General features: G+C 40.8%; 1 protein-coding gene across 1 annotated transcript in view; it reads left to right on the top strand.

Moving 5' to 3' along the window:
- The window catches only part of fras1 (Fraser extracellular matrix complex subunit 1), a 307798-nt gene that overhangs the window by 201000 nt on the left and 91370 nt on the right, over window positions 1–15428 (top strand). The window contains 3 exon segments of the mRNA XM_042487917.1: window positions 64–364; window positions 5183–5267; window positions 14883–15206. Coding sequence (XP_042343851.1) covers window positions 64–364; window positions 5183–5267; window positions 14883–15206 — 710 coding nt within the window.

Here is a 15428-nt window from a genome sequence, read left to right as displayed (position 1 = left end):
TTGGCTTTGATGCTGGCTGCAAAGACCATTAATTAACTTTTGTTTCTCTTTGTGTGCCCTCAGTGAACAGCCACCCTCCTGCCCTCCACGTCAACGGTTCCCTGCTGGTTCCCCTCGGCGGCATTACCCCGCTGCCCCTCACGCTGCTGCAGGTGAAGGACCCCGACAGCCCGTCTGAGCGGTTCATCTTCCAGCTCGCTCAGGGCCCGAGTAACGGACAGCTGGTCCTGTTCAGAGGGGAGAACAGAGAGGAGAGGGGAGGCCGAGGGAAGGCGGGCCGAGAACTGACCCGAAACGACGCCTTCACCTGGGCGGAGCTGAGAGCCGGCCGGGTCCGCTTCAGACACCAGAAAGACAAAGCCAGGTCAGTAGATTCAGTTCAGTTTAATTCAGTTCTGTTCACTGAATTTAGAAAACCCTAAATCACGTTTTTACAAAAACAGACACCCTCTGTTCTTGGACCCTCACAGCAGAAAAGGAAAAACACCTGAAAGAACACTTTAATGGGGAATAAATGAAATCTGGTGTGATCTCATTTGATTCTAAGAAGCCTTTCACAAGCTATTTGACCTTTTCAGAAATTGGTTTGATTTCTTTTAAAAACATGAGCAAAAAAGGAAATTTCTGACTTTGCAAGAAATGTCCCATAAATTGCTAGAAATTTTACCTAAAAATTTGGGGTTTTTTTAAAGGAAATATGTTCAGACAGAAAACCATCTTTATAATCATAATTATTTAATATTTACAATTATGTAACAGAACAAATGTGTGACAAAATCTATTAAATAAATACACTTTTTATCGACCATTTTCTCTTAGGTAAGTTTTTGTAAAGTTTTTACTAATATCTTGCTATTTTTTGGGCCATATCTTGTGAAATTGCTCTCTGCCTTCTCCCTATATTTTTGAAAAAATCGTGCTCAGGTTTCAAAGGGTTAAGGAGACGCAGAAGGGAAAGAATCTACGTAGAAGCATCATAAATGGTTAAAAAAAATAGCTGGTGGTCACGGTGATGTTTGTTGTTAGATAACTGGACCACCTCATGACACCAACAGATTTTTCCATGAGTTACAGTAAAAAATGTAAAAGCTAAAAAAATCTAAAGCCTCACTGGTAAATGTCAGTTCTCCATATCTGTCTCAGACTTGCCATTTTGCACTGACATTCAGCAGTGACACAGGAAAAAAAATTCCATAATGCAACAGACAGAAAGAAGTTTTACACCCACGGGTGCAGAAAAGTAATACAGCCACAAACTAAAGTAAAAAGCCATAAAGTCACAAACTTTATTTTGCTTGTTGTATTTTCTTTTATTTCTGATATTATTTTAAAGTTTAATTCAGTTAGATGTGACTGTTGTATAATGCAACAATAATTACTGATAGTCTGAAAACTGAATAAACAAGATCCTCGCAATGATCCAAAAAAAATTTTTACAATTAACACTCTTGTTTCTAAGACCACTATGAAATTTCACACCATGTTGGTCATCATAGCCTCACATCTACCTGAATTTAATTAAAAATACAGAGCTCCAGGCCAGACTTAGAAAAAACATGATGCACAATTATTCAAGGATTTGGATGATCACTGGCAGGAATGAACGTCCTAAGGGAGACGTTTGTGAAGAGAGAAGTTATAATTGATCTTTGATTTTTCATGGAACTGTAGCCATCCTCCCGAGCACGCATGTTCATTTACAGAATAATTAATCACAGCAGCATCTTTGATGTGCAATAAACACAGAGGTTTCTGTCGTTATTTTGCCATAATCTGATGCTGGCTGCACAAAATGTAAGCAGCCTATCTGCAGTACATATTTGTGGCTTGACAGTGCGCCAAATCACTTCAGTTAGAGACTGCAGATCTTACAGAAACCTGCTGCCTGCAGGTGTCTGTCAGGAGGCACCTGTGTAAAGGTGAAGGTTGTCTGTGGTCAAGTCAGTTTTGCTTATACAGCCCAATATCACAAATTACACATTTGCCTCAAAGGGCTTTATGATCTGCAGAGCATATAACACCCTCCGTCCTCAGACTCTCACTTCAAAAAACAAAAACTGGAAGAAACCTCAGAAAGAGCAGCTGACGTGGTGAAATATAAATAAATAAATATCCTGTGTATCATTCTTGGCACCAAAATTGAAGAGCGCCGCTGGATTGGCACCACCACATGCTCTGCAGCACCTCTTCTCCCACTGTGGTGTACAGAGAGTCACCAAGATACCAAACCGCTGCGGGCGAGAGAATAACCTCGGTGTGCCCCAGGTACCAGCGTGCCGCTGAAGCACCGCACTCTGCGCCAGCACAAAACTACAGCACATCCTGGTTTTTACTTTCTAAAGTTGATAAATTGTCAGTTTTAACACGTCTGTTTTAATATAAAACTTTTTTTAAAGTAAAGCAGCTTGTCTTCCTCTTCGCCACCCATGAAGCATCCTGACATTTCATCTTTTGCTGCTCTTGTTTTTGGCCCAGCCGCCTGCGGTCTTTGATTTATGCAGCTTTCCTGTGTGGAAAGTTCATTCCCATTAACCTGCACACGGACTGGAGATGCATTACATATACACTTCTCCGTTAATGTGGCCAAATTTGCATATGCATTTGTTCAGCTTTTTTTTCCCACCTATATTTGACGGTGAGATTTCCCGAGTGTGATCTTCTGTGCAGAGATCAAAGAGGCTGCTAATATGGTGAGAGCAAATTTTTCCGCCTCTTTAGGTCTCAGCCTGGAGCCAGATCTCCTCTCTACAGCTGCTCTGCTGCGGCCTTTTCCTGCAACAAGTCTGCTGCATTTTGGGTCCGAGCCCAATGTCCATTCGGCCAATCAGATTCGACATGTTTTACACATTATGTAATCCTGACTCAGCTGCTCTGGCCCCAAACTGGAGGCGTGCCAGTGAATTAGCAAAATATGGTCCACTGCCCAGTTTTGAGCCATTAGATTAATGGAGACAATAAAACATGAAGCCCTAAATAGGATTTAATCTGCATATTATGGTCATATTTGTCAAATTATGTGGAGTGGCAGATAATGGCTGCAGACGGAGCCACACAGAGCTCCCAGGTTTGACTCCCCTTAAGAGTCGACACAGAAAAACATGTTGCGACCAAATATCCCATTCACACACTACAAGTCCCCGCAGATAAAAAACACAGCGAGAAATAAAACCGTGAAATGCAGCAGAACATGTCAAGTGTCAAGACACAACACAAGCTAAGTTTTATCTCTCAAGTGGTGTAATTTACTATTGAGAAGTATTTATACACAAACACACGGATCAAAAGCCTCTTTTGTCTCAAGGCTGCATAAAAAAAACATCTTTCATCTGTAATGAATCCACCAAATATACCAGTCACATTTATAACCTGCGCATAAAAGAGATTTAGAGGCACCATGTCAGAAATATATCCCTTATGTTACTTTAATAAGCTGCCTGATACATCTTTAATGGGCCACCGTTTTTCTAACCATAACAAATGCTGTGACAAATCTCACTTCTGACGCCAGAAATTGTAATTCAAAAAGAGTTTTATCATTGCTGAAAGACACTGGGAGAGTGTCTTATGTGAGGGATGAATTTTAAATGAGGAGCAGTCGCAGTAAGCTGGCCAAGTTTTTCCACAGAGACGCTGCCTTGCTCAAGTGTTGCACAGTAAATATACAGATGGGTGACGAAGGAAGAGAAACATGAAGTGTTTCTGAACAGCTGGGGCCACAACAAGCCGCCAGAGCAGCTTCAGTGCTTCTTGTTATACGTCCTCCAAGTCCCTGAATGAATGAACACCATTCTTCCAAAACATTGTAGCTCAGTAAGCTGCGGCATCAGCAGCCATTATTATTTTATCTGTAACAGCATGCATGCAAATTTAAGGTAAGATAAGATAAAATAATCCTTTATTAGTCCCACAGAAGGGAAACATATGCAACATTTTTTTTTTTACCGTTTTTTAAAATTTACACAACATGCAGGTACAAATAAACAATAACAGGGCAATGAAAGACAGGTTAAATAAACAACAACAACAACAACAACAACAGGACATAATAACTGAAATACATAACTGACATTTTCTTAACAAATAAAATTGATAAATGAATGTATGCATCATGTGATACAGTCCTACTATTATGACAAAGATAGTAACAGATACAGAGAAGTAACGACAAAAAGAACACCTGCACCTACAAGAAACTAAAAACATTTCAACATTCTCACACGATCGAAACATCGCCAGTCTACGTGGTGACAGAAGAGTTCGCTTTTTCAAAAAATTACAGTCTGGAACCTGGTTTCAAATGTTTGCATTGTCTGGCCCCCAAAAACACCGTTATCATGTGCATGAAAGGCCAAAGGCATCTGAAAGCAGCACTAGAAAAGTGATGTTGCTCCGGGTCTCAAAGGGTTAACGTAGAGGAAAAACCATCATCAGTTAAAAATGTAGTGAAAAAAGTGAAAATGTATCGTAGCTCGGAGATTGATGTGATTTATTTTTCTTCACACGACATCATCAGTGTAATGTATGTGTTTAAAATGTTTATATTAAATGAAAAAGCAGCAGGATTTACAGGAAATATACCGCCGATTCTGCAAAGCTCAAGTTTTTTCTTCATTTATTATAATGAATGATATGGTGATGTTTAGATTTTTGCAGATGATACACCTCTATGAAACACAGCCAAAATTCCCTCCCAATCGTCACTAAACCAACAACCTGCTCAGTCATTTGGCCTTCAGCCGCAGTTGGCCGTGTCCCAGCCCCAGCCCCAGAGGCTTGTGGGTAATAAGGCTTGTCTTTGATGATGCTGAGGCAGCGCGGCGAGCGGAGACACTGTTGATGATAACTGTGTCTGTGTGTGAGCAGGTGGGCCGGTGTGTGTGTGTGTGTGTGTGTGTGTGTGTGTGTGTGAGAGGTTACCGTCTGCCGCTCACCTCCATTGCACCGAGGTGATTAGGTCTAATGACTACACACTCGCTGAGCCTCCCAGGACTCATTTTCCCAGAAACCTCCTGGGCTGACTGAAGGTGTTTCTAGGTCGTGTTCACTCAAAGTGAGTCCAGGAAAAAGAGAAAACTAACTTTAACTCTTGTAAAGTTGTTTTCAAGATTATGTGATGTTTAAGTGATTAAACAATGTTTTTCTTTCTTTCTTTCTTTCTTTCTTTCTGTCTTTCTGTCTTTAGGACTGGAGAGTTCACCTTGCGTGTCGCTGATCCCCAGCTGTTTTCTCAACCTGCAACAATTCAAGTTCAAGCCGTGTCAATGCAGGTACCGTATAACAACACGGACGCTTCCTCCAGCCCTACTTTATCTCAGTGACATACTTTTATTTTCCAAAAAGGCTTGAGAGAAAAAAACTGTCTTAAAAATACCATAAAAGTTTCACCCAGAGACTATAAATGATTGTCTTCTCCCAGGGGAAAATTAGCCACAAATAGAGATTTCTAGTAAAGATGGCTGTGCAGGTCAATTCAGTAACATTTCCGATAATAGAGAAGAATTGTCTGCCGAGGCACATCGGCTCCCAAATTTCGTTTGCTGTGAAACAATAGACTGTCTGGGTCTGGACCTTGAGGTAAAAAAAAAGTCGATACTTGTGTCCTCGTTGAGAAAGTTTGCCTCAGAGAGAAAAGATGCTGCAGACATGAACAGTTAAGACACAGAACATTTAGTTTTCAGTGTCTAGCAGCTTGAAGTTGTACATTTTTGGGCTTTAAGGGCATGAGGTGATGCGCTCGCATTGATTCCTGAAGTTTACTCGCTTTTGTCAAGTCTGTCTTTGATTGATGAATGACCACCGAGGACTGGTCCAGTTTCCACGAGGAAAAACAAAAAATCCTGCCTTTTAGCTTTTAATTTGTACTTTTTTGTTTGTCTAAAACACTATTAATATTTCCCTTTGGCTATTTTGAGTGTTAAACAAGCACCAACATCTTTTGTATTTTTGTGGTATATCAAAGCTCCAGTGTGTAGGATTTATTGAGATACATTGGAAGAAATCCAATTTAACATAATAAGTTTGTTTATAATGTATTTTAACCTGGAAACAAAAATTTTTGTGTTTTCGTTACCTTCGAATGAGCCGTTTATGTCTACATAGGGAGCACATCCTCGTGTACGGAGATTGTCATGTTGCACAGCCGTGTTTCTACGGTAGCCCAGAACAGACAAACCAAGCAGTGGCTCTAAATTGCATTTTCGCAGCAGCCACAATAATTAGCAACCGCTCGGTGTCGATGAAACACTGATTATCTAACATGACACTGCTTTATTCAGTGTTTCGACCGGTTTAAATCTTCTGGTCTGTTTGCTTTGGAGAGGGAATAGTCTTAATTTATCAGAGAAAAGAAGGTGAGCTCTCGTTAGCCCCTCTTCATCGAGGCAAGCGGCATCAGAGAAACATTTGTAACATCAAACAGCTTCATTCGGTGTTTTCATCCGGTGTGTTTAAAACTTCCCAAACGAGAAACACTGAAGGAATTCTAACCAGAAGAAGTTTCAGCTGGTTGATTTCGACAACCCTCAATTTCACACCCTTTTTCTTTAACTCAGATTTTTTCGGTCAAATTAAAGTTTAATGTTTAATCCTATAGTTGTATACTGTAGTTTACAACTAGATAACATGTTTGGGTGTTTGGGTGTGTTAAATAACTAAAGAGCTCCATCAGTGAACTTCTGCGTCTACTTATGAAGTTTTACGTATCCTTCCGCATCAGATGTTTACGCTCCGGGATGCTTTTACAGTGATGTCAACAAAATGCACACGGTGGGATGAAGCAGTACGGTCCTTACATTAACACAACAGCGCGAACTGTTACGATGGTTAGGATTAGGCAAAAAAGTCACAGACGGGAAGGTTTAGACCAAAGAAGGTTATTTCCTGACGCCGTAGCGTTGCATGTGGATGCACATAGTGCTGTCCAGCCATCCACTGGCGTATAATAATGGCACCACCTGGTCTGTCCGAGCAGATTCTCATCTTTCGAAATTGGCTTTTGGCGTCACATTCTTACGCCAAAAACACTGACAGAGCGGCGCTATATGACGAGTGAAAACTTGCTTCATAATCACGTAAATAATTGTGTCCCTAACAGAAACACAGTTAGCTGAGAACTTCATATATGACCACCACGCTACCCAAGAGACACCCAGTATATATACGTATGTTTATATTATTTAGGAACTTGACATTTTTTCTAAAAACAATCAAAAACTTGACAAATGTGAGATATAGTAGCTTTAGATGAACTGTGGGTGACAAGCTGCCGTAGGTTATCTGATAGATGGTGATTGCAGCAGTTTCTCATATTTCTGCATCATCCAGCTGATCTGCACTCCTCACTGTTTTGACACTCTGTCCCCACGGACCGAGAGCCCGCCTGTGATCTGCTGATGTCGGCCCGACAGCTGGCCGTGATTTGTTAGTCGCGCTGACCTCTGATTTTGGCCCAAATATGGAAAATAATGAGGATGAGAGGATAAGAAGCTCTCTCTGAGATTTGTTGATGTGTTAGTGTGTCAGCTGTGTCACTCTGCTCTCTGTGTGTGTGTGTGTGTGTGTGTGCGTGCGCACCATAGAGACTTTAAAAGGGGGCAAAGTGACGTACGGTTGATTAAAAAGAGCAGAATTGAAAAGGTGTGTGACAGATTGAAGTAATGACGTCATTACTTGAGTGTAAAATGTTCCATTTGTCGTTTATTAGGAAAAACTAAATCATCCATATCTGCCATTAACCACAGACTAAAAAGCAAAAATGTCTTGTTTTTTTGAAAGCGGCATAATTACATAGATTAGTTTAAATGCTGTAATTAATGTAAATTATAAACACTGAAACAAACAAATGGAAAAATGAATGTAGTCTCTGCAGGTGAGGAAGCGTCTCCTGACTCTAAAATTCTTGTCGGTGTTTCGTCAACATCGCAAACAGTTTGATTTTTCAAGGTCTCCGTGGTGACAAAATCGACTTTATTGCCATACGTGACTGCTTTCTTAAATTTGAGTAAATGAGTGTTGCAGACGCAGAGCTCCGATGCTGCTTGCAGACGGTGATTGAGTGGAGCTTCGGCGTTTTGGGTGTTTGGGGGCGACTGCTCAATTACACCATCACTTGATTAGCTCAACTTTCTCAGACAGTATTAGGAGAAGTAGCTGATAAGGAAAGAGCAGTAATTTATGCACATAACTCAACGTCTGCGACTGTGGTTTGACTGACAGTTTGTGGGCTACCAGTTTCCTGCTAGTGTTAGTATTTTTTGTGATAAAACCAGCCTCTTTGATGCAGACAATACAAGACTTTAACACAAGTGCAAACATTTGTACCACTTTAAAGGATAAATTACTGATTATATGCTACTACTAACTTTAATTTTAAAGCTCCTTTCAAGAGCAGAAAGAAAATCTATTCAGAAAACATCAGAGAAGGACTCTAATTAGCAAATTTGTAGCACTTCTTGGATTTCATTGTAATGCATCTCAACTTGTAGATATAAACTTTAATGTAATTGGAACAAAGCTATTAAAGTTTTGTTAGTGCTTAGTCTCGAGACTCTGAATTATGCAATCTTCATTGTTTTTATCTGTTTTCTTTTTTAAGTATGACTATTAATATTTAGTAGAGACATAATGTCTTTTTTTCTTTTCTTTTATATCCGTGCAAATACTCGTAAACTAAACTGAGAACAGAACATCAAAAAAAACCTACTTAAAAACAGACATAAATACAGACTTTGGAAGATTAACACGGCATAAAATAGAAACAGGAATAAGAGAATGGAAAAAGAAATAAACTGGGACTGCCGTCACCAGAGAAACAACAAGATTTGTTATTTGTTTTAAAGCTTAAATAATCTGTGTTTACATATTCCTGTAAAATGACTCTTCTGTCTCAGGAGCAAAGGCAGGAATAGTTTTACATCGTATTTGTGCTGCAGAACTTCTTGGTGAGGTGGTGTGTTGAACAAAAACTATTGTTTGCTTCCAGCAGACTAATATTGGTTTCTTTTAACCACCACAAGAGTCCTGTTGTGAACTTAAAGGGACACTTTTCAACCGTCTTTTTATAAAAACATTGCGGGTAGTATGTGTAGATGAACTGCGGTAAACTTCACTGGTCCGTTTATATCGATTTTGCATCAAATTTAACCTAAATGCAGAACCTTTGTCTGTCTAAGGTTTAAAAAAAATATCCTTCATCATCATCCACTCACAGCAGCAGTCGTAAGGACATCCAAACTTTGAGGCAAGTCCTGACAGTTAAAAATCAATCATTAATTCAATGTTGAAATCAGAGCTGAAATTGGCAGAATAAAAGCTAGTTAGCGAAATAAACAAGGTTGCATGAGTTTTCATTGTGATGTGTTCAAGGTCGGCTCAGTAAAATGACACTCAGGCAAAGGTAAATAAAACGTTGTCATGATGTGTTCAAATGTAACATCAAGAAAAAGAAAATGTGTTTGGTAAGAAACTTGAATAATACAGTTATTTGGGTGAAAAATTTGTTTTTCCAGCGATATAAAAGAAACAGTCACCTAAACCAGTTTTGTTAAAAACATGTTGTGGCCTCGTCTTTCCATCAAATACTAGAGAAGTATGAATGGTGGTATCAGTAATGATCGTTAAGGAGTCTCAATATGGTAACAATATCAATTCAAATTAACAATCCCCATCCCTAGATCTATAGCACGGTTTTCTGCAAAGACCAGTTTTTTATCTCTCCAGCAGTGAAATACTCTTCAATCAAGCAGCTGAAACTTAATAAAAATCAAATTATTATGATGGCAGATCAGAAAACACTCATATATGAGTCATTTGGGTCATTTTGACGGCACTATGTCGTCTTTCCTTACAGTCAGAGGAGTTGTTGTGTTCTCCAAACACTGATCTTTTTTTTTTTTTGGGACGGCTACATCTCCATTGTCTCCAAGTCCATTCAATTCACAGACATTTCTGACAGCAAACGTGAACTCCCTGTGCTGTTTTTCAATCTTTGAATTTCTTCACTCCAAGAAAACGCAGCAGCAAACATGTCACAAAGAGAAACACACAGCCACAGAGCCCCTCTATTACAAAAGCACCACAAACACTGATGTAACTCTGTGTTGTTGTTTTTTTACACCACTTTTACAAGGACATATTCCCATAAATCCCCCACACTTTTTCTTTGAAAATACAGATCTTTGCATTATTTGTTCATTGGCTTTAAACAAAGTCTTACAGAAAATGTCAAGGTTTGTACTCTTGCTTTAAAAGACATTTGTTTCAGTGTGTAAGGAGGCAGGAACAAACTCAAGTATGTCCAAGTTAACACGAACACACTGTACAGTTTGTACCAGCCAAAGCTCACACAAACATTTTGTGTTCTCCCTAAATGCAGAAGGCAGCCTTGAACGGTTTGACTGTAAAGCAGGAGTGCCTGGAGAAAAAGACCATTTGTGCTTATGCAGCCCTGCACGTATAAATAAGGCTGAAAAAAAAATGTTGATTGAAACCCCCATCAGATCGTCAGCCGGCGGGCACCTCCGAATGTAATAGCCTCAGGAATGAAAGATCTGAGCTGCAGATAGCTTTCCGCCCTCTGACAGAAAAAAGGAAAAAAAAGTTTCGAAGAGTCCAGTATCTACTAATGGCATTTCTACAGAGGTGGTCTCACACACACACACACACACACACACACACACACACACACACACACCACACACACACACACAGAGCTCTTTTGCAGTTTACGTTTTCATCTTAAAGTGGAGACCTTTAGCGTTCTGAGACTTTTTGCTTTGCTCCGGTGATATCTTTGCTCTCTTTGCTGTCTGCAGTGCTCTTAGCTGTCAGTCAATACACCTTCCACCATGGATTTTTTTTTTAAGTAAATAAAGTTCAGAAAGGTGTCCAGAAGTATATTTGGAAAGTACATTTACTCAAGTTATGTACTTTAGTGCAATTGTAAGGTACTTTCTCTTTAAATGAGTATTTTGAATTCTATGTTTTCCGTGATTCTGTTACAGTACAAACGATTATTTATACTATTTTTCAATTTATTTGATAAATTTAGTTACTTTGCAGATTCAATTAATAATACAAAATATTCTTAACAAATAAATGGTGATACTTTAGACTAAGGTAAAACTGAAATGATCAAAGGAAAAGATGTAAATACACCTGATATCCTAGAGTACTTCTTTGGATAAAGTGCAGAGTAGTGTCTAGAAGTATATTTGGAAAGTACATGTACTCAGTGTATGAACTTTTGTGCAATTTTAAGGCACTCGTTCTTTAAATTTAAATTCTATGTTTTTCCATACTTCTGCTCCAGTACAATTCAAAACACTAAAGAAGTATTTCACTGCTTGAAAGATTGCATAGCGATAAAACGTCAATGTCTCTGAAGTACAGAGACGTAAATACTGTCAAATTTATTCTACATGACCAGAAAAAACAAAATGACACATTAAATCAAGAGGTAGAAAATCAACAACTACCAGAATGCTCCGCGTCGCATCAGACCGATAAAAACTCCCGCTGGTGGGTAACGTCGTGCAAACTCCTACGTGTGAAACAATGACGGCGGGCCGGCAAGAAATGGTCTCAAATTACAGTTAAGCGGAAAGCCAAAATATATTCCTGAAAACATTAGAGGCGAGAAATATGCAACTGAGTAACAGAATCTCATTTTACATTTGGTCAGCGCTGCTTAGTTTAACCGTTTAATCTCAGTTTGTTTCAGCTGGTTGAAAATCGGTTAAGAATCCCTTTGATGCACCGTTAATTAATGCCGCAATTTAATTCGAGTCATTCTGCGTTATGAGCACTTTAATTTTTTTACTTAAAGTATATTTAAAGTAGTTGTACTGTAGTATTGTAGTTCAGTAAAAAGAAAATAGTTTCCACATTAATTGCTCACAACAACGTTTGTGGATTATCTCGAGTAACAGGCTCATAATTCCTAAAAAGAGACATGGCTGTTGAGATTTTCAAATGTGTATTTTTGGCCCTTTGAGCAGTCGAGTGAGTTCAGTTATTTCAAACAACTCAGACCAAAATGATCTCGACTGATAGATAGCACTACAGATAAGAGCAGTAATGTGTATTTTTCATTTGGGGGTGAGCTGTCCCTTTGTGTAAAACCAACCAAACCATTGTTAGAGGTAAAAATAAGAGTCTGAGTGCAGTACACACTTGCTGTACACATGGTTGTGCTTCAGCGCATCATTTTTGACCACGGTTTCAGCTTGACGATGTGTGTTGTGACTGCTCGACACAAAAACAAGAGAGGAGCTGCAGATAAAAGGCATTGTTACGAACCGAGAGGCTCGCAGGCAGACGGGGGATGGAGTCAACTTGGGAAACACTCACGATCACAGCAGGAAAAACAAAACAAAATAAAGAGCAAACAAAAAAAACAGGAAGCATAACAAAAAAAGAAGCTTTTTTCCATCTTTTTGAAGTGCTGCAGAGCCCCCACAGGCCCCACAGGTGACGACAGCCTTCCCCTAAACATGAACCTCACCTCTCCCTCACCTGTGAGCTGAGGATGAAAGGTTAGCCCTCCTACCTGAGTGTGCCTGTGTTTGTGTTTGTTTTCGTCTGCCTCGGGGGAGAGATTTTGCCTTTAGTGAGGAGGCATGTCTTAGCACGATTTAAAAGCAGCACACACACCCACTTTCAGCCCCCGCCAGCACATCTGAAAACCTTTTGTTTTCCTCCTACGAAATGCAGAAGTGACGACACAGGGTTTAGGTGGGCGCCCGAGGGCCCAGTCGCCTGTTTCTCGAAGATAATTCCTCTGACGTCTGAAACATTTGTCACCAAACGGCCCCCGACAGAACAGAGCGAGCAGGCTGAATAACAGCATGCTCCCTCTGTGTTTGTGCGCTGTGTTTCAGCTCTGTGACTTGCACTTTCAGCCAGAGGTCACTTTGCTTCAAAGAGACACAGAGAGAGTGTGTTTGTGTGTGTGTGTGTGTGTGTGTGTGTGTGTGTGTGTGAGAGAGAGAGAGACTTCCCATGAGTCATTTTTCTCTCATGCGCCAGCTTGTTTCATACGTCCCCTCTTTGCTGAAGCTGCTGCTGTAAAGGCAAAGAGCTGGATCTCAGCCAGCAGCCGTCAAGAGCAACGAATTAAACCCGAGCCCCGCTGAGCAGCGCGGAGCGGCGCGGAGCCCCCCCGCCTGACAGCCGGTTTGATATCGAACCACGGCGGAGTGGCGTCTACGCACGGATGGCCCACGCCTCTCTACCCGCTCCTCCATTGGCTGCCAAGCCGACCTGCCAGCGACTTGTGGCTGAGGGTCATATTAAAGTGACCTGCATCACGGCTTTTATTTTGGAGTTTTTCTTTTTCTTTGTTGTTTTCTGTGTCACATATTCCAACACAGACACACAGAAAATGCAGATACGTCTCTACGCTCATGATATTTCATTTACAAGAAAGAGAAATAATTCGTCCCACAAACTGTGGACCAACATAAAAGTACTTCAACATTTACTGAAACGAAGCTTATCAACACTTTTTACATTGTTTGAACTCGACACAGTGTGTATCTCTTAGTATTTTCTAAAAATACAAATGTATACAATGAATCATAACTCTATATTAAACTTTGAAACTTTTTTTTAAAAAACATTTTTCTTTTTTTACCATTTGGGGCCGAGATACGGCGTGTTCACAACGAACACGATAAAAGTTTTTGCATTTTGTGCGTATACTGCTGCTGGAGTATTTTTGAGCATTTTGCAACGTGTGAAAATTCAGCAGTTGTGCTTGCATTAGCGAGGAGAGGCAGCCAGCGGCTAACTTGATTTGAAGTGAAACACAATAGGAAGCTGGATTTATACACAGACTCTTCGTCCTGAAGCAGCGTGAACCAAGACGCACTCGTGATTATTTATCACACTGTCATTGCAGCATATCACACACCCTCCATTCTTTACCGTGATGATTAAAGACCAACTTAAATTACTCTGAGCGTTTTGCTCAGATGCTCATGATGTAGCTTTACAGCTCTGCTCGCTGATCTCTGAGTCCTTCAGGTCCTCAGACAGAGACATAGTTTGTCCTTCATCTCTGGATCTCTGTGACGCAAAATTCTCGCTCAAGTTGAAAAATTTCAACTTGCATGATGGACACAAAGATGTGAAAAATGCATTGTTGCATCCATCAGTTTGTGTGCAAGGCCTATATCGCGGCACCCAGTGTGATTTTGCATCTATTCAGCTGTCAGAGTCATTACTTTGAATTATAATATCAAAAATTTCTCTAAATGGAGCCTAGTGTCTTTTTTTAAAGCAAAAATCTGTACAAACCTAAATTCAAATGAAGTCTAGTTTCTCAAAAACGGGAGAAGGGTTAAAATAACTTTAAATATCCACGCTCTGCACCTCGTTCCTTTTTCACACAAAGACGGAGGGACAGACGGAGACAGACGCACTGTGAGCTCTGGGTAAAGTCATACCCTTGCTCACAACAGGAGTCCTGCTGCTCTCACCAGTGCTCCTGAAATGACTTTGTTAGCGAGACGAAGCTTTTTTCCCGCCGCTGTGAGGTTTCAGGTACGGCTGAGTGCAGCCTAATGAGGCGCCCAGCTTAACCTCACCTTCATCTTCTTCATCTCCCTCAGCGGCAGGACACCACGGCCCCCCACACCCGACTCCTCTGGGAGAAAATTCATCATCTGACAGTTTGGGAGAGATTGCGTTGTCCTCTTGCTGTGCTTTAAAAGTTTCACAGCAGCACTGAAACTTTGCTTTTTACCGTAACAACAAGATGTCTCGGGATCTATCTGTCTGCCTGAATCTAATCTGTCTCTCTCTGTCCCATCTGTCTGCTTCTAATCAAAGCATGTCCTCACTCCAAACCAATCCTCCGTTTGTCTTTTGATCATTTCCAGCCTCCGAAGGTCGTGACTCTCGCTCCTCTCCCCGTGGAGGGCCGTGGCGCCCTGGCTACCGTCACCAAGTCGGTCCTGCAGGTCGACGACCCCGACAACCCAGCCGATGTCCTGGTCATGGTCCTTGAACCACCCCGCCACGGCCGGCTGACCCGTCTCCACGGCGACCGGGCGCTCAGCCGATTCAAGCTGGAGGAGCTGTCACGGGAACAGATCCAGTACATCCACGACGGCTCAGAGGGGACGGAGGACGGGACGGTGCTGCAGGTCAACGACGGCCACAGCTACAGGAATATTCTCCTCCGAGTGCACATCCATCAGAAGGTAGGGTGGACAGAGGGGCATGATGGGAGATCAGTGGCTCAGGGCTGATTTTTGACATTTATTCAGCAACTTCATGCTTTCAAAATCTCCAAAATAGCAGCTTTTTTTTTTCAAAATTCTTCACATCTAACCTTCGTCAAGACTAAAGAAATTCTATAATTGTAAACGATAATTGTAACAAAAATTAAACACCCAGTATCTGGACTAGAAACACTCTTAACT

This window comes from Plectropomus leopardus, chromosome 6 (genome assembly GCF_008729295.1).
Source record: "Plectropomus leopardus isolate mb chromosome 6, YSFRI_Pleo_2.0, whole genome shotgun sequence".
Classification (NCBI taxonomy): Eukaryota; Metazoa; Chordata; class Actinopteri; order Perciformes; family Serranidae; genus Plectropomus; species Plectropomus leopardus.
This window is presented reverse-complemented; position numbering and strand designations above follow the sequence as displayed.